This window comes from Tupaia chinensis, unplaced genomic scaffold (assembly GCF_000334495.1).
Source record: "Tupaia chinensis unplaced genomic scaffold, TupChi_1.0 Scaffold139466_1, whole genome shotgun sequence".
Taxonomy (NCBI): Eukaryota; Metazoa; Chordata; class Mammalia; order Scandentia; family Tupaiidae; genus Tupaia; species Tupaia belangeri.
Window position 1 is genome coordinate 807,673 of NW_006199351.1, and position 19,925 is coordinate 827,597.

The 19,925-nt window shown below is 35.6% G+C and overlaps 1 protein-coding gene across 1 annotated transcript in view; it reads right to left on the reverse strand.

Annotated features, from left to right (window-relative positions):
- Window positions 1-19,925, reverse strand: part of LOC102480511 (cilia- and flagella-associated protein 47) — a 56,647-nt gene that overhangs the window by 23,421 nt on the left and 13,301 nt on the right. Inside the window, 5 exon segments of the mRNA XM_027765701.1 lie at window positions 1,280-1,407; window positions 3,340-3,500; window positions 3,907-4,135; window positions 6,413-6,551; window positions 15,631-15,752. Of these exon segments, the coding sequence (XP_027621502.1) occupies window positions 1,280-1,407; window positions 3,340-3,500; window positions 3,907-4,135; window positions 6,413-6,551; window positions 15,631-15,752 (779 nt within the window).

Here is a 19,925-nt window from a genome sequence, read left to right on the forward strand (position 1 = left end):
TGGTGCGGACACGTGCCCTATAGCAAACACCTCTCCAAAAAAGAAAAAAGAAGAAAAAAAAGACTGTGGATTGTAGGCTCTAACTGGGTACAAAAGCAGTTTTGCACAGAAAGCACTATAACTAGAATGCCCCAAAAGAGTTTATATTTCTTCATAATGTTCTTACTAGCCAATATTAAACTCAAAATTACTTTAAAGGCAAACATATCATCTCTATCTCTAGCTATTTAAAACTGGATTAACCTGTAAGCTTCATTAAAATGTTCTATAATCTGAAAACTTAGCTCAATATCACAAATTATGACTTAAATAGTAATAGAGCAATCAATTTATGCTTTGGAAATTCCTTTAAATCCTGCTTAATATCACCCATACTTACTTACAAATGTTTTAGGCTTTTGACTTGTATAAATATCCAAGATAGACCTACCTCTCCTTCTGAATCAGATCCCTACCCTATTTCTTTTTCTCTTTGATCTGTGTTGTCAAGCTGAACCCAAATCCTGATCCACTTTTTCTTCGCTGCAACCTACTCAATATTATCTGAGAATGTAAAAATATATTGCATTTTGACATGTGGACTACAAATCACACACACTCAATAGTGTCTTATAACAGAATGTTGCACTCTGTTTACTAGATTTCATGGTCACCTTCTTTGACTGTTGCTGTATGATGATTTTTTTTTTTTTTTTTTTTGGCAATAGGGCACATGTGCTTGCCAGAAAGACAGAGAGACAGAGAGACAGAAAGTGAGAAATCACCCCCCCAGGGGGATGGCCACAACGCAATCCCCTCTCCTCCATTCTCCTCTCGGGATCTTGGGCACCCACGCACACGCGCCTGGTGTGAGTTTAAGTAGCCAGGTCCGGGAGTCGAACCGCAGTCGACTACATGGGAGTCCCAGTAACATAGCCATTATGCTATCTGCTGGTCCCAGCTGTATGAAGATTCTAAAAGAGCTCAAGGTCTAGTAGAGACAGAATGGGTCATCTTTTCTCATACTAATCCCTAAGAGAAAACCTAGATATATATAGGAAAACAAAATATTTTTCCTCATTTCTTAAACTATAAATTTTCATGTTTATCTAATGTCATTTTAAACCTGGAAAATGATTAAATTATTCTATGGTTGACTTCTTTCTTAACATGCCACAGATGACACTTGAATGTCTCTTGAATATGTTTGCATTTTTGTTCTATTCAGTAACTACATATTTTTATTAAGTTGCCTCTAGGGTATTAATACATTTGACAAAACTGTTCATTTCATACTTACTTTTGACACATTTACTGTTATCATCTCTTAAAAATCCATCTTTGCTTCCCACAGATTCAAATGTCAAAAAGACAGCATAGTCCTGCCTGTGTGATGGTTCTACCTCCTTTTTACCATTAATAATTAGTCTGTAAAAAGATCACAGTTCTTATCAGTTATTTTTAAAGTTAAACTGATAACCTCTCAAAAGGGAATATCAACCCAATCTTTAAATCTATGAAAGTGAAGAAAAGTTAAGGATTAAAAATACAATTTTTAGCCATTTTCCTAAATAATTGCACAAACAGAGACTTGCTGAGAAAAGGCCACAGAGTGTAAAGCTCAGAAAAAATGATTTCATGCCAACATTTGCAAAAGAAGTGTAATTTAAATATACTAAGTCATCAAGGTCTAGCTGAAATACCACCTTCTCTGTAAGGTTTATTCTTTTTTTATTATTAAGTATGTATTTATTTAATCCCATTTGTTATTACTTTTTAATTTGACCAGAGAAAGAGAGAGAGAAAGGGAAAGCAAGAAAGCAAGCCCCCAGACCTGGGACTCAGATCATGGTTGGCCATGTGGGAATTCAGCACCCTTAACCACCATGCCACCTGCTGGCCCCTGTGAGGGATATTCTTAACAGACAAGACTCATTGCAGGCTATGGACTCTGGTCAATTCTCTACAGAAGTGCATCTTATCCCTGGATGAACAAAAGCCTCTGTTATACATCTATCTTCCCCAGTGGACTATGTACATATTGTCAGCCACTGCACCATTCTTGTTAATGGACAAGTAATTTAGAGAACAGGACTTGGTAAGAGTTAAATTTTGTTAGAGGAAAAGAAGGAAGGAAGGATGTGAATAAGGGAAATATGACCAAAGACAGAAATGTGTTATATCATAAGCCTGCTTGTTGTCTATCTTTACCTGCCTTGCCTAGAGGTCAGCTATTCTAGCAGTGGATACACAAAAACATTCCCAAAAGGCTGGTATGAAATATTAGACAGAAATACAAATGGTGTATTCAAAACACATTTACTAAGATGTCAAATCATACTTGTAACTTCAAGCCTATACTAGACTGTCAAATGAAGATAACATGCTTCTATGACAAAGAATATTTAAAATTTCCAAGACTGTGTATTAAACAAAATTGTTACCAAAGTAATGTCCTATATGAGTTAGCATTAATAAGGCAACTGTAGATTGTACAAATAGAACAGTTACTTGAATTATTAACCTCCTAAAAATTAAACCACAGCTCAGTCTTCACCAGTCAATTGATATCACCAAACTATTCTGTTGCTACAAGAAGTACAATAAATGTTATCCTCTCACAGGAAAGGGTAAACACACTTGCAATTGGATCAGTTATTGACACACACTGTAGCCTACCGAGATGCCACTGCAATTGCCACTATACATTTAAAACAGCGTTTCCAAAACTACATTTTCAAAGTAAATAATAAAACCAAGTATTGGGTCATTGGAAAAGTCATGATGTATTTTTCTCTGTTTTTCTATGCGAAATTTGTCATGACTTTTCTAATGACCCAATACATACAATTGTGAAAAATATACATTAGTATAGGTACTAAAAGTCTGCATGAATTTCAGGAAACAAGTGTGGCTGATCTCAAAAGGTGCCATAGGATTAATACTCATGATAGTCAGCAGGGATTTTGCCCTGCTGGGAGCACTACATCTTCTTTGGAGGCACCTAGAACAAACTACATACACCTGACTATTTTGCTATTTTGCAGGGTCAACAGGGTCTTTGGGATTTGAATCCGCTTAGTAAGACAATCTAAAATAACCACAAACTTTCACTTCTGCTACCCTATTTCCAAAAGGTCTGAAGAGATTTTTAATTTAGCACAAAGTATTTAGAACCATATTCAGAAATACTGCAAATAATATTAACCATGTCAGAAATATTTTCAACCATGACAAGAAAAATCCAATTTTTGCTTTCTGCTAAGTTTTACTGACAGTATTATAATCAATCTGATTAAAGTGTGGTTAATACATTGCTCATTAATATATAACATTACAATGGAATTCATTGTTGCTTACTTTGGACTGAAACAAAAGGTAATTACAATCTTTTGATAAGGTAATAAAGTCCCTTCATTAGGAATACAGGCGATAAAAGCAGTAATATTTATTTTCTTTACTTTTTTTAGATAATTGAGATTATTCAGAGCGACGTCTGTTCTTTGTTGAATATTTGTACCCTGTCATATAAAATCAGAAATAAAAGAGTATTAAAACAAAATGGAAACAATATATATTTTAAGAGGAGGTCAATAATTATTGAAATTTCAGAATCTAGAAGATAAAGATTATCTTTAAAGTAACACATACATAAATTTGTCAACTAACAACTAAGGAAAACAGTATTCCCCCAAATTATCCACCAATCCATAAGAAGCATTTATCTGGTTTATTTCAGAAATTTATTACTATAGCTTAATTTACCGAATTTTTAAAATTATCCTTAGATAGACATAAAGTCAAAAATATATGCCTATATTAAAACATATTTAGAATCATTAAATAGTGTGTTGGCTATTAGTAGATCCAGAAAAGTATGTTTCAAATCATAATACCTAATATCCCCTTGTTGCAAGGTTTACTTACCAATTCTTCTCCAATGCAATCATTTTGCATTATTGCTACCCAATTTATGGGTTCCGGGCTATTATTATATAGACGAGCACGTTCAATTTTTGATGTTCCAAAGAAAAGAGAGCCAAAATGTATGCATTCCAACTTTCTGTCGTTATGAATGTTTAACAATTCAATAATCTGCTCAACTACATGAGCTTTGATAGTCAAGACTATGTTAGGACGGCCTTGCAAACTCACTCTGTAAGATAATGAAATATGCACATATATGTACACTTTAATTAGAATTACATGCTTTATCTTTATTCAAAACAGAAATTTTATAAAATAAACAGAAGTTATATAAAGTCATGTTATAATTAATATTCAACAGCCTAAGAAGGATTCCTTTCACAAGCATGCCAGAGATCGTCAGGTTCTTCTTTGTCTGAATCTACACAGTGGAATGGCATATGTACAACTTAATTCCTTGTCTACAGAAAACAACGAAGTTGGAAAACAAGTTCATGAGCTGACTAGAGAGAACTCAATGACATATCCATTTCACCAATTATTTCCTTAATACTAGAGTTAAGTTATTTATATCTCTAACTCTAATTCCAGAATTCTGAGATTCTTTTCTAATTCAATGCACCCTCCCACTCCCCTCAAGTTCAACAACAAATTTCATCTCAATCCTAACAACTAATTTCCCTACGATCTGAAGTATCTCAGCAAAAATGTACTTCCTTATTGAAATAAATATTCCCCATAAAACTTCACTTCCTAGACTAATTTCAAATTGCTTTTCAAACTATCTCTCATATGTATCCTTCTCTAGCATAAATTTAGTCTTCTCAATCTAGCCCCAAAAGATACCACAAATAACTGATTACTCCACAACCATCACTGTGGTCCTTATCTCACTGTTCATCCTATAACATTAGGAATTATTGGCACATCTCTTTGCACCTCTCTCCTCCCTTAGTTTCCTTATACTATACTTTTCTGGTTTTCCTTGTAACTCACTCAGACCCTACATTCTCATGCTTCTAAGACTTGAATCCTTTGTAAACTCCATAAGAAGTGATGTTTCTCCCTTACTCTTTTCACACTACTCTCCGAGTTATTCTCAGAACTTTCATGTTACATCTGCCACTAGTACACTGATGACCCTCCACCCAATATACTCATACTAAATGTCTTTCTGGGGTGGAAGATGTGTAAATCTTACAGGCTCTAACCAGCTTCATCAGGGTTCTGAAAAAAAATCAATCTCTACATGTCCAAACCAAACTTAAGATCTTCTTCCACAGCCTTGTCCCTGTACTTGCCTTTTCTTTCTACTATCGGTCACCAAATCTTGTAAGGTCGAACTTTATAATGTATCTCCAATCTATACATGTCTCTCAACCCTCTTAATTTGTACTTATCATGCCCCTCTTACTTTACTATTATAGTTTCTAGTCAAGCTGCCCACTCAATATGTATTCCCTGATCTATTTTGAATACAGTTACTAGCATGACCTTTCTGAAATGCAAACTAATCAAGAAACTTCCATCTTAAAACCTTCCTGAAACTTCACAACCTTCACAATAAAACATCATCTCTCATCAGGGTTCATGACTGTTTGTCAGACATTTATAACTATGATTTTGGGGAAGAAATGTGTTTTATACTGCAATGTAGGAACACACACACACAGACACACACACACATACAAATATACACAATAGAAGGAAGTTTTATGAAATAATATTCAGCCTAACTCTTTGAGATGATTTCTGACATTTTCTATTTCAATTTTTAAAATATTGAACCATCAAAAAAATTCACATTGAATTGTTCTACGTTTTTCTTTACAAAAAATATGACATGATTTTTCTAACAACCCAATAGTATAAGTTACCCATTACATAAATCACACATCGTACTAATGAATTGAGTTATACAACATAAATAATGGTTGTGTATAAGGCCCTTTACTGGATCCAGCACCAGTCTGTTTTTCTAGTCTCATATCATATCACTACCCACCTCCATCTTTTTGACTACGTGTCTCAGATCATACAGTGTGCAATACCATTTCTTCAACTTTACAATTTCAAGTCTGCCACTTGCTTTGCCTGAAATCACTCCTCTAACCCTCTTCCATCACCAATACTCACTTCCCCTAAGCTATGCCTACATACATACATACACACACATACACACATACCCCAAATTATACCAATACTCTTTTACTTGGCTAATTCTTACTTTCCAATAAGTGTTCGATTCAATTACCACCTTCTTAGCAGAGTCCTTCCCTGGTCCACTCCCTCACCTCCACAAAATCCAAGCTAGAAGCTTCTGTTATGTGCCCATATGCCATCCTCCAGTTCCTCCCATTTCTGATACCCTAATACTTGGCAAGTAGTATACAATGAATAAATGCTGAATGAAAGAACAAATAATTTAACATATAATGAAAGGCACATCAGAAGGGTGAAACTGCTAAGATCCGTATTAGAAATAAGAACAATAGTACACACTCACATTGCCTCTTCTTTTACAGTTCTGGCCTGGTCTGCACAGAAATCCACTTTGATAACCATTGATGACTTAGACTCCACAATACCACTACTTGGAGAAATAACGATGGGTAATTGGCCCTGATAATCTGTGTAAAATATACCTAAGGAGAATAGCAGAGTGTTTAGTCTGAATTTTCACAATGTTGCATTCATAACCTTAGCAGGGGACGCACCAGCAGTTGGCATAATGGCTATGTCGCTGAACTCTCATGTAGCCACCCGCAGTTCAAGTCCCAGACCCAGTGGCTTAAACTCATGCCAGGCGTGTGTACGTGCATGCCCAAGATCCTGAGGGGAAAATGGAGGAGAAGGGATTGCAGCATGGCCATCCTCCCTGGGGGGTGATTTCTTGCTTTCTATCTCTCTGTCTCTGTCTTTCTGTTGAGCACACACACCCTATAGCAAAAACCTCTCCAAAAAAACTAAATAAAAATAAAAAGTAAATAATATAACCTTAGCAGGGGATGAATACATATTACAGAGTAGATAGTCTACTGTGGAATAGGAATAATAACTTATATTGTAAATACAGTCTCTGAGGTCACTCAGCTAATGTGGTACTAGTGTTAGGACTCAACCTTCATCAGTAGCTAAACTATATTATCTGCTCTCTATGTTCAGAGTCTTAACTAAGAGTTCCACATATGTTATCTTATGTAATTCTCATAATGATACTATAAGTTCAATTATTACTTCTATATTACAAATAAGAAAATAGAAGCTTAAAAATGATGAGCTGATCCCATGGCTGGTGTAGTGATCAAGCCAGATCCCACATAAAACTGACCACATGATTTGGGTTCTCAACCTGGGGGCTTGAGAAACATATTGGGCACATGTTCCCAAAATCCTAGCAAAATTGAGAAATAGAAGAGAAAGGATTGTGATGAGACCATGCCCTATGGGGGAGGGGGTACTTCTCCTTCATCCTCCCTGTCTCTCTATCTGTGTCTCTCTGACAAGTGTACATACACTCTGGCAAATTAAAAAAAAAAAAAAAGATGTTGAGGGGATGCGGGGAAAGGGGAACACTCCTACACTGTTAGTGGGCATGTAAATTGGTCCCACCCCTGTGGAGAACAATATCGAGGTTCCTCAAAGACCTTCAAATAGAACTACCGTATGATCCAACAATTCCACTCCTGGGTATGTACCCAAAGGACAAGAGAACGCTCAGTCAGAAAAGCACTTGTACATCTATATTCATTGCAGCTGGACAAGCGCACATACTCTATGGCGAAAATCTCTTAAAGCAAGAATATGTTGTGTAACTTGTCCAAAGTTACACAACTACTGAGATTAGATTGTTGGGGCCAATTCTTCACCCTTCCTTGCATCTACACCATTATCCTATCATATACAAACTATCTTTTCCCATCCCTTGACTTTGATCTTGGTTATGTGGTTTGCTTTGGTCAATAACACGTGGGTGGAATTAATAACATGACAATTCCAACCCAGATACACGTCTACTGTGTGAAGTGGGAAATGTTTCTCCTGAGTAGCTTCTGTCCTTTTGGCCTATGTACCAGAATGGACAAATGTAGAGCAGAGTCACCTAGCTGACCCACATACCTGCAGGAAGAAACAGAACAGCCCCAGCTGCCCTAGTATAAAACAGGGCACCCCACTATGTCCAGCCTAGATCTGTGGAGGTCCAGTCAATGCCTATACAATGAACAATTTAAAAATACTTGCTACTTTAAGATAGAGAATTTCATAGTGGTTTGTTACAAGGCAATGGTTAAGTCCTAGTGCTAGTAATTAACTAATGGAGAAGAGAGTTCCACTTGGGTGTTTCTGGTTACAAGGCTCACGCTTATAACTACTACCACTTCCCCATAAATTAATTTATCCAATTCATACAGAGTAAAAAGAGAATTAAGTTTCTAGAATCAAATGACATATGAGAAGGAGGCTACAAAGATTTTTTAATTCTGGAAACAGACAAAGTTCATAATTCACAGTACTGTTTAGTGCCTGAATTACTGCATGTGATCCTTAAGATAAGATACTATTTCTTTTTCATTTTTGTGATACCAGCATCCCCCACACTGCTTCACACATAAAGCAGTGGTCAAAAATAAGCCCAACAAGTGGATACACCTGGTCATGTTTCTTTACCATCATTGCAACACAAATGAGTATGCTGCCAACATAACAATTTTACAGGTTCCCAATTCACCTGTTTTTGGTGACATTTTCCTCAAATCATTCATTTAATTTAGGAGTATAGCATATTAGAGTGATAAAGGTACTGAAAATATAAAAAGACAGTATATCTTTTAATTCAGGGATTATCTGATGGAAAAGGCAAAAAACCTCAAAGTAGCAAAATCCATTCATTCAATCATTTTATAGAAGTGCTAACAAAATAATATTTAACATTATTTGTTATAAAAGAAAACGCTATGAAATTATATTCATGTCAAGTAGATAGTATATATTTACTTATATAAAGAAGGACTATACAAGTGCAGTTAAGACAAAGTTAGTGAAATAGTTCCTATCTTGTAATCACTTAGACATAATTTGAGGAAAGAGCCGAAGTCGATGTTTCAAAAGATTATTCAGGAATAACCCAAAAGTGAAAAGAACATTGTTCAGTCTTCTAAATATATTAAAATCATGGATATGTCAACATTATTATGTTTTATATCATTTTAAATCACAGAACAATTTGTTTTGTTTTTAATTGCTAACAAAAAGACATTTAAAGAGTTTTAAATGAAGATTTTGAGATCAGATTTTTCATTTCTTTTTGGATAAGATACTAGATAATGTGTAGAAAATGAACAAAAAGGAAGTAAGAGGTGAATTCAGGAAGATCATTTAAGTCAATGTAGTTACTAAGCAAGAGAAGATGGCCTGTTGCAGCAAAGTGGCAATGGGACAGAGAAATTAAGATTACTAACTCAATAAGGAAATGAAGAGACAGAACTTACTAATTGACTGAGTATGGGAGTAGGAAGCAAGAGAGAGGTGGTGAGAATGTTGCCAAGTTTCTGACTTGCCAAAATACATGTGGTGACATTCAGTGAAAAGGAGAAGTATTATCAGGGGAAGCTGATGAGTTCAGTATTGTATACACCCGAGATCAGTTGGTGAAATGAAAGAAATGGAAGTGATTACCCAGGGAGAGTATGTTGACTGAGGAAGCATAAAGGTCCAGGAACTCTCACATTTGTTAAGGAACCCTCACATTTAATGTATCCAAAGGAGGGATAGCAGTCCACAAAAGAGAATGAAGAGAGGAGAGGTAGTAGAAAAGAGTAATTGCAACATCAATAGCTAATATTTATTAACCACTTAATCTATCTCAGAGAGTATGCCAAGCACTTTATTACTCATCACTACAATTACAAAACCACTATATTTATCTCTAAGGTAAAAGAAGCAATAGATGTTTAGGAAGAGTAAATTTCTTGTGCAGGACCTCTCAGCTAGTAAGTGGTACAAGCAAGATTTGGGTTGGCATGAAACCTCTCTCCAGGAATTGAGCTATTAACTACCATTTTATATAGGATAGTGAGAGGGTCACAGATGCCAAAGTGGTTTTGCTTGGTTTGGTTTTCCCAAGATGATAATACTGGCCAACTATGTACATTAGAGTTAAAGATAGTGCCTTCTTTTTGTAATTGTGAGGACGAGTAATAAAATGCTTAGCATACTCTTCATGAAACCTCTCTCAAGGAATTGAGCTATTAACTACCATTTTATATAGGATAGTGAGAGGGTCACAGATGCCAAAGTGGTTTTGCTTGGTTTGGTTTTCCCAAGATGATAATACTGGCCAACTATGTACATTAGAGTTAAAGATAGTGCCTTCTTTTTGTAATTGTGAGGACGAGTAATAAAATGCTTAGCATACTCTCTGGGATGAAGAGATGAAGGTTTTTTTGAACAAAACTGTGTTTTTTTTTATCTGGATTGCTCTACCTTCTCTAGAGAAGCAGCTCAGACATTGAGTTAGGTAAAGTATACATTTTTACCTTGCCTATATACCTCCAAAATACTTTTAGAAACAATTTATTAAGTAGATTTTTGTGTCAAAGTATCTATAAGACCAAAGCAGAGTAGCCTGTAGTTTTTATAGGATACTATTATTGACAATCAACTATCATGACCTAAAGCCATTGTTACTTCTTCCTCCTCTTCTCTTCCTAGTCCCCCTTCTTTATTTTTTAAGTTTCCTCTACTCTGAAAACATCAGGAATTTATCAGAGCTCTGTCTGTCTCCAAATGACTTATTCTTGGAGACTCTTTAAAATGCTTATATAGTGTTAAACAGATGACATCTGAATCAATTATTTTTCTTGGAAAACTTAACAATTCTTTGCTGACACTGAGAGATCACAACCAAATCAATTAAGCAAATGTTTATCAAGTGTCTGCTGCATGACCAGCATTGTATTATGCATGAAGAGTGTAAAAGGAGGTTTCAAAATTTTCATGAAAAATAGACATAAAAATTACATGTTTATTTTGGTGCAAAACACTTTGAAATCTATGTGTAGCTTTCCATGATACAAATTTTCCATGAATATTTTTTTTGAGAGGTTTTTGCTATAGGGCACGTGCGCTCGCCAGACAGAGACAGAGAGACAGAAAGCGAGAAATCACCCCCCAGGGGGGATGGTCACGCCGCAATCCCTTCTCCTCCATTCTCCTCTTGGGATCTTGGGCACGCATGCACACGTGCCCGGTGTGAGTTTTAAGCCACTGGGTCCAGGACATGAACCGCGGTTGACTACGTGGGAGTCCAGCGACATAGCCGTTACGCTAACTGCTGGTTCCCTTCCATGAATATTTTGAAGAGACCTTGAATTGAGATTTCATGACATTGGCTTCCAAGAAAAGAAAACCTGAAAATAAAAGTATGCACTGAGAATAAGTAGGGGGTACTTTTGCTGGGTGACTAGGGAAGATCCCAAAGACCATTCCTGAGTGGCAAATTTTCTCAATTGCAGATGATGGTAGGTTTTTCTAGGCACTGAAATGGGGTGATGATATTGATGATCAAAATAAAGGGGAAGGTGGACAGTAAGAGCAAGGGAAAGGTCATATATTTTGAACAAAGTATCCCAAATAACCCTAGAGGATAACACATGCTGAGGTAGTTGTTCAAACCTAGAAATGGTGTATAAGGCCCATAATTAGTACCTTTAAAGACTGTTCTACATTATTACACTGTAGTAGAAAAACTCTGTTGAATGCTCAGGTGAAGGAAGAAATGATTGCAATTGAAGGCACACTATAATAATACTTTTTTTCAGTCTTTAAAGATAAAAACCAAAGGGCCAGCAAATGGCATAATGATTATGTCACTGGACTCCCACATAGTAGACCACGGTTCAAGTCCCAGACCCAGTGGCTTAAAACTCATGCCGGGTGCATGTGCATGCATGCTCAAGATCCTGAGAGGAGAATGGAGGAGAAGTGATTGCAGCATGGCCATCCCCCCACGGGGTGATTTCTCACTTTCTGTCTCTCTGGTGAGCACACGTGCCCGATAGCAAAAATCTCTCTCTCTCAAAGAAAGAGATAAAAGCTGAGAGACAATATGGGTAGTATCATACCATAAAGTCACAAAATAGAACATAGATTTTATTAACTCACAAAGTACTAAAATTAAAGACATCTTAAAGAATTAACCATATTTTTTCAGAAAGAAAAATGTTACTTTGCACAGTCAGGAGGGTGAATTTAGGAAGCATTTTTAGAAAGGGTGAGGAAACAAGGTATATTCAATATTTGACTAAATTCATAGACAGTTACTCTCTAATGGGTTATTAAAATAAACCACCAAGAAGTCATTACATAAGTAAACTTTCTCAGTAAACTATGAAATCAAAGAAAATAATTCCAATGACTCTACCACAAAGAAAAAAATAAAGTAGTACAAAAGATAAGTCTGCTAAGTGTGAATATTTAAATGTCCTCTTAAGTAAATGTATCAGTTTGTAAGCATTTGAATTTGGATCCTTACACTATAAAATATGTGTCACATGAAAAACTTTAACTTGTATTAAAATCATCTTTATTTGCTGAGTCTATTTGCTGTGTGATATTTTCATGAATATACATTGTTCTTATTACTATATACTGGGCCTGTAGATAGGACTTTATGACACTTTACAGACACTTGCTATTGTGACTATAATATGTACAATCAGTTCTGGTTAACGGTGGAAAGAATAATAATTCCACTCTAAGAATAAGGAATAAACTCAACACGAAGAAAAAAGTTTCTCGTTGATAGCAATTAGTTTCAATTTGTAAGGTAATAGTACTTAATATTTCACAATACTCAACTATAATAAATCAACCAAGTTGGTACAAATACTACATATACACAAAATATTAACACAACACGAAATGCCAACCTGGATTATTTTTCCTAAACTATATAGACCAATGTATGTAACTTAAAATTCTTTTTTCTTTTCTTTTCTCCTCTGTTTCTTCCTTTAATTTACCAGACGGTGTGTGTGCTCACCAGAAAGAGACGGAAAGAGGGAGAGGGAGAAAGCACTGCACATGGGAAATGGTCAAGTTGCAATCCCTTTCCTTCATTTCTCCCTCCTTTTGGATTTTGGGCACTCACACACATGCACCTAGCTAGTTTTTTAAGCCATTGTGTCCAGCACTCAAATCACAGCCATGTGGGATCCAGTTGCCTTAACCACCATGCCGTGGGCTAGTCCTATTTCATTTATTTTAGTGAGTACAATGATACTAAGTTTTCAGTTAAAATGAAAACCATTCTTTTGTTTTGTTTTGTTTTAGTTTTAGTTTTTGTCATAGGGCACATGGATTCTGAGAGAGAAAAAGAGAAAGAAAGTGAGAATTCATCTCCTAGGGGGGGATGGCCATGCTGCAATCCCTTCTCCTCCATTTTCTTCCCAGGATATTGGGCACACACACACACACTGTGATTTTCAAGTGGCCAGATCTGGGACTTGAACTGTGCTTGGCATGTGGGATTCTAGTGCTTTAATCACTATGCCGCCCGCTGGTCTCATGTTCTTTTTTTACTTATGGAAAGTTCTTATAATAAAACTGTATAATTTGGTGAATTTTAGAGTAAAAAGAGGATACATTATTGTGATCAATATCCTGCTGGACCTCGAATAGATGATAGTTAGGAGAAATTATAGAAAATAAAAGAATACAAATAAATATCTCTCAATTACATATCACTGCTCTAAAATACAACCATAGAATCTAAAGAATCACACAACTTATACTAATTTGCTATGAGAAACTCCATCCTTAACATTGGAGTCAGACCACAAATATGCCTAATATGTTATGATCTTGCAGGTATCAGTCACTCATTTAAAAACAAAAATATGGAAATTGAAATAAGCAACTTTCAATGAGTGACAGTTATTAGTTTTATTCCTTGCCTAGGAAGAAATCCATAAAGTGACAGACTGTTTTTGTTTGTTTTTGAGAAATTTTTGCTATAGGGCACATATGCTCACTGGAGAGACAGACAGAGAGAAAGAAATAACCCCCCACGGGGGATGACTACACCTCAATCCCTTCTGCTTCATTCCCTTCTGCTTCATTCCCTTCTGCTCTGTTCTCCTCTCAGAATTTTGGGCATGCACGCACATGCACCTGATGTGAGTTTTAAGCCACGGGGTCCAAGACTCGAACCACAGTTGACTATGTGGGAATCCAGTGACATAACCATTATGCCATCTGCTTGTCTCCTGTCTTTGTCTTAATAATTCCCAGTGCTCAATCAGGCAGTGTCAGAGAGTCTCCTGAGTTAACTGAAATGAGGTTTGAATTTAAGATATGTTTTATGTATTCAACAAAAAGCCCCAGAGAGAAATACCCTTCTTGTCTGGAGCTAGTTCTCATATTAGACTAGGAGAAACCCCAGATGCTGACCATCTAAAGATTGAAGGATTAAGTGACGCTATGCTTCCCGTACTCTATAATAAACATGCACACACATGTACACCTTTATGGAAACTCTTAGGCCACAGTATAAAACATTAGAAATAATCCAGGCTGCAGAAGGGAGAAGTGATTATACTTTCAACAAAAATCAGTAAAAGCCTAGGACTCATGATGTAAATTTGAAATTGAATATGATAGAGAGTACAAATAAAAGGGGACTTCAAAAAGTATATGGAAAAATGGAATCAAAATATAAATTTACCTTGGTATAAAAAGTTTTGAAATCTATCTATAGTTTTTTCATAACACATATTTTTCTGTTAACTTCTTGAAGTGCCCCCATATTTATTGAGTGCCTGGGATAAACCAGGTACCATACCACAACCTGAAGTATGTACATCATTAACCATCATACATTTTGCTAGTCCCAATTTATAAATTGTGAATCTCAAGTTCAATAACTGATGCTGGATTACACAGCTAATAAGAAGGTTCGCTCTAATTCTGTGTCTGGATGGCCCTAAGGACTACATCATTTTTATGACATCATTCTGCCTCCTATCCTCAGGAAGATCACAGTCAAGTGAGAGTCAGGCTGAGATAAGAAGGATCATAAAATGGGTTCATTTTCCTGAATTATTGCTCATCAGTCTTATAAATAAAATCGTACTATTTGAGGGGCTTTGAACTATTTCGAATGATAGACATCATCACTTTTGTTGAATCAGAGAATCTATAACCATACAAGGTATACATTTCAGATAATACCAACTCTTTTTTTTAGAGAGATTTGTTTTTGCTATAGAGTAAGTGAGCACACCAGAGATACAGAGAGAGACACATGGAGAGAGAAATCACTCCCCAAAGAGGATGGCCATCACAATACCTTCTCCTCCATTCTCCTCTCGGGATCTTGGGCACGCACGCACTTGCACCCAGCGTGCCAACTCTTTTTTTTAGAGAGATTTGTTTTTGCTATAGAGTAAGTGAGCACACCAGAGATACAGAGAGAGACACATGGAGAGAGAAATCACTCCCCAAAGAGGATGGCCATCACAATACCTTCTCCTCCATTCTCTCAGGATTTTGGGCATACACACACACACACCTGGTGTGAGTTTCAAGCTTCTGAGTCCAGGACTTGAACTGCAGTCAACCATATGGGAGTCCAACACTTTAACCACTACACCACCTCCTGGCCCCAATAATACCAACTCTTCTAAAAGAATTAAGTGAATTTATATGACAGCAAGTATTTACCTGGAGCTCTGCCATGGTTAATGATATTAATGTCTCTACAATATACTTTACTATTGGCAACCAGTATACCAAAATCAACTTCTGACTCAAATTGCAATTCCAATTGACAAGAAGGAATCAACCTAGGGAAGGAGAAAAGAGGGTCACATAATTAATCTTAACAATCCTAACAACCTCTGAGATAGATCTATAGGATTTTTTGCCTTAATTTTTAAAAACTTATTTCAGTTTCCTTATAAAGACATACTTGTCAATAAAAGGAATTTTGTAATAAATATATGAAAACAAGATAATTAGACACATTTTTAACAAAGAAGTCAGACTTAATGTATCTAAGTGCTTGATGTATCCTCCCAAATAGTCACCTTGAGAAACTACCCCACTTATCTCAGTATTTGTGTTGTTCAAATGTATTTTGAATTCCTTTTTGGAATCTCCAACTAAACTTATAATACATCCTTTTGACATTCCTCAAAGAAAGGTGGAAACTAATCTTAACAAAGGAAAGCACTTTGAATAACAAATCTGATGAAATAAAGGTAGGTAATGGTCCTGTAACATTATCATTTGGGGTCTAAAGACCTAAGTACAAAATGGTATAATTGATTTTTCATGGTTTAAAGGGCAATCATTGTAGCACATCTGTAGCATGTGTTTGCATTCCTTTTTTGCATTAATTAGGAATTTTAGGGATTTAAAAAAGGAACTCACCACATACACAATATAAGATGTAAAGTCAAGTATTTTGCTTTCAAACTGTTTCTCTGTTTACAGAAAAAGGTGTTAAGAGTAATTTCTTAGGAGTCTTCACATGTCACACACATGTATACACATCCACACATACAGAGAGAGGGAGAGAAAGACACGCACACACACATGACTTCTCTGCCTTTTATTGGTTTCTCTTCCTCTGATATAAAAATCTTAAAAACTTGTCTGGCTCCATACACACCACAACATATCAAGATAGTTAATCTCTGACAACAGAGTATTTAGCCAGCTATCAGAGGAAGTGCCTACCTAAGGGACATGGTTAAGGGATCTCTGGAAAATAAGAGAATGATACACCAATGCTAGGTACAAGTGCTCTTCAAATTTAGGATGCTCTGATTTGTAAGCAAGTATCTTCCAGTTTTCCTTTTCCATAAAATATATCTGCTTGAGAATACATCTATGACCTGCAGATTTCACTTTCTCACCTCCCTTTCCACAATTCTTTTTCCATTACCTTGTACAAAAGTGGAGAGCTAGATTCCCTCTTTCCTTAATTTAACTCTAATGAATTACTTTGGACATTTTTGGGGCCCCAAACTAGAGACAATTGAAAACACTGGTGTTGATATTGAGAAAGTGAATGGCCAAAATGACTAGGCAACAACTCTATGTATGTAAAGGTGCTTTCCAATTTTCTTCCATCAACCTTGAAATAGGGGAATTACAGTTGAGTTAACTGATAAACTGTTAAAAGTGATATTTGATAAAGTATTTTTAAAATTATAGCTGCTATAGTTTTACCATAAAGTTTGAAGGAGTTCAAAAAATTGAGTGACATTACTACAACAAACTCCTTACATTCCAATCCACTCATTACAGAGACAAATTTTCTCATCTTTTACATCGAAATGGAAATTAAAAATGGTAATTAAAGTCATGTGAGATTCATTCAGTAAATAACCAGTATTCATAAACATCCTAATTAAATATAAATTTAAAAACTCCACGCATCTGATTAAGGAAAGGATTTCCAATAACATTTTGCTTTATATTTAAAAAGTATTGAGCTTAGTTTGATATATGGAGTTTAAATCAATTTATATTAATAATATCATTAATAAGAAATGTTAAAAATATGTAAGGATTCATGATCATAGGAAACCTGTTCATATACATATGTGTATACATTATATGTATATATACAATCACGCACTGCATAATGTTTCAGTCAATGACAGAGCTATGTTCATGATGTTGGTCCCATGGATGATAAGGGGCCTGAAAAATTCCCATTTGCTAGGAACATCATAGCTGTCCTGACATCATAGTGCAACATCTCATTTATGTGTTTGTGGTGATGCTGGTATAAAGAAAACCTACTGCAGTGTCAGTTATCCTAAAGATCATTGCATATACAATTATGAACAGTACATAATACTTGATAATGATAATAACTGACTATGTTACTGGTTTATATATTTTTACTCATTATTTTACTGTGTACTTCTATTTATAAAAAGTTTAGGGCAGGGGCCAGCAGGTGGTATGGTGGCTAAGGCACTGGGCTCCCACATGGCTGACTGCCTGCAGTTCAAGTCTTAAAACCGGCAGATTGAAACTCACACCAGGTGTGTATGACTGCATGCCCAGGAGGAAAATGTAGAAGAGAGATTGTGGTGTGAGTGATCCCATGCTTTCCCTCTCTCTGTCTCTCTCCGGTGAGCACATTTGCCCTATGACAAAAACTTTTTTTTTTTTAAATTCAGGGTAAAACAATATTCTGTGTTATGCTGGCAGCAGCCTCACACATCTAGTGTTTACCATATCTCTTAAAGTCATCATTTTCCTCCTGTACTAATTTAATCTTATGCTGTTTTGCTGATCATGGGCCTTCCAGTGGGACAAAATGTAGAGGTAGAAGACATTGAGACTGATGATCCTTACCCTTTATAGGTCTAGGCAAATGTGTGTATTTGGGCCTAGTTAGGTTATTGGTTAAAAAAATCAAATAAATAAATAAATAAATAAACATTAATTAAAAATAGAAAAGGTATATAGACTAAGGATAGAAAGAAAGAAAATACTTTCATACATCTGTACCATGTGTTTTAAGCTAAATGTCACAACAAAAGAGCAAAAAGTAAAAAAAAAAAAAGTTTATATACTAAAAATGTTGATGAGTTTAGTTTATTATTAAAGAAAGGAAACCTTCGATAAGGTTAATTTATTATAGAAAAAAGGCAAATATATCTTATAAATTTTTGCCCTCTAAGTGTACCGTGTTCATAAAGTCTACAATAGTGTGCAGTAACGCCCCAAGCCTTCACATTTACTCACCACTCACTGACTCATCCAGAGCTATTTCCAGTCCTTCAAGTTCCATTCATGATAGAGTCTCTGTAAGGGTGCACCATTCTTTACTGTTATACTGTATTTTTCACTAAACTTTTCCTTGTTTAGATATGTTTAGACACACAAATGCTTAATCACTGTGTTTCAATTACCTACAGTATTCAGTACAATAACATGCTATATAGGTCTACAACCACAGAGTAATAGGTTCTGCTGTATAGCCTAGGTGTGTATACCATCTAGATTTGTAAACTCACTCTATGATGTTCACATCTTAATCCCAGTGCTGAAGGGAGGTTGAGGCAGGAGCAATAGAAACTCAAGGCTAGCCTGGGCAATATAGTAAGACTCTGTCTACAAAAATCCAGGTGTGGTAGTGTGCCCCAGGGGCACACTATCTGTCTCCAGATAACATGACAGTCTACATGGAAGACAACAAAGAAAGTTCTGAGGCAGAAAATTCACAACATGGTGAGACTCTGTCTTATAACACAATGTAACATATAAAAAGTTGTAAGACACAGCTAAAACAATGCTGAGGCTCATTTACAGTACATTTTCTTATATTAGAAAAGGGGAAATGTTTCAGATCAATAACCTAACCTAATATCCAGCCTCAGGGAACTAAAGAAAGAAAACTAAAAAAAAAAAAAGCTTCAACCAATGGAATTTAAAACAGATGACTGGAAACTCAGTGACAAAAATTCAAGTCTTAAAAAAAAGGATAAAATACGTACATCAAAATACACACAAAAATAAGAGGACAAAATACACATATAACTAACATGAAATAAGGGATATCACTACAAATGCTGCAACTATTTAATGAGAAATGTCTAACTACACACTCATAAATTTGACAACTTAAAATCGAAAGAATTCTTTGAAAATCATAAATTATAATAACTCAACCAAGATGAAACAGGCAATCTGGATAACTCTATAAGCATCCAAAAATTGAACTCATAATTGGATACATCTTGAAAGAGAACTCTCCAGGCCCAGATACAGTCACCAGAGAATTCTACCATTAAGAAAATTAGCATCAGTATTAAACTCTTTCAGAAAACAGAAGACAGAATGTTTCCCAATTCATTTATGAGGTTAGTATTAGCCTAATAACAAAACCAGGCAATGAAAACAGAAAATAAAGCAAGCATATACATAAACTATAGGCCAATATCACTCAAGAACTGGGACACAAGAATCCTCAATAAAGTGTTAGGAAA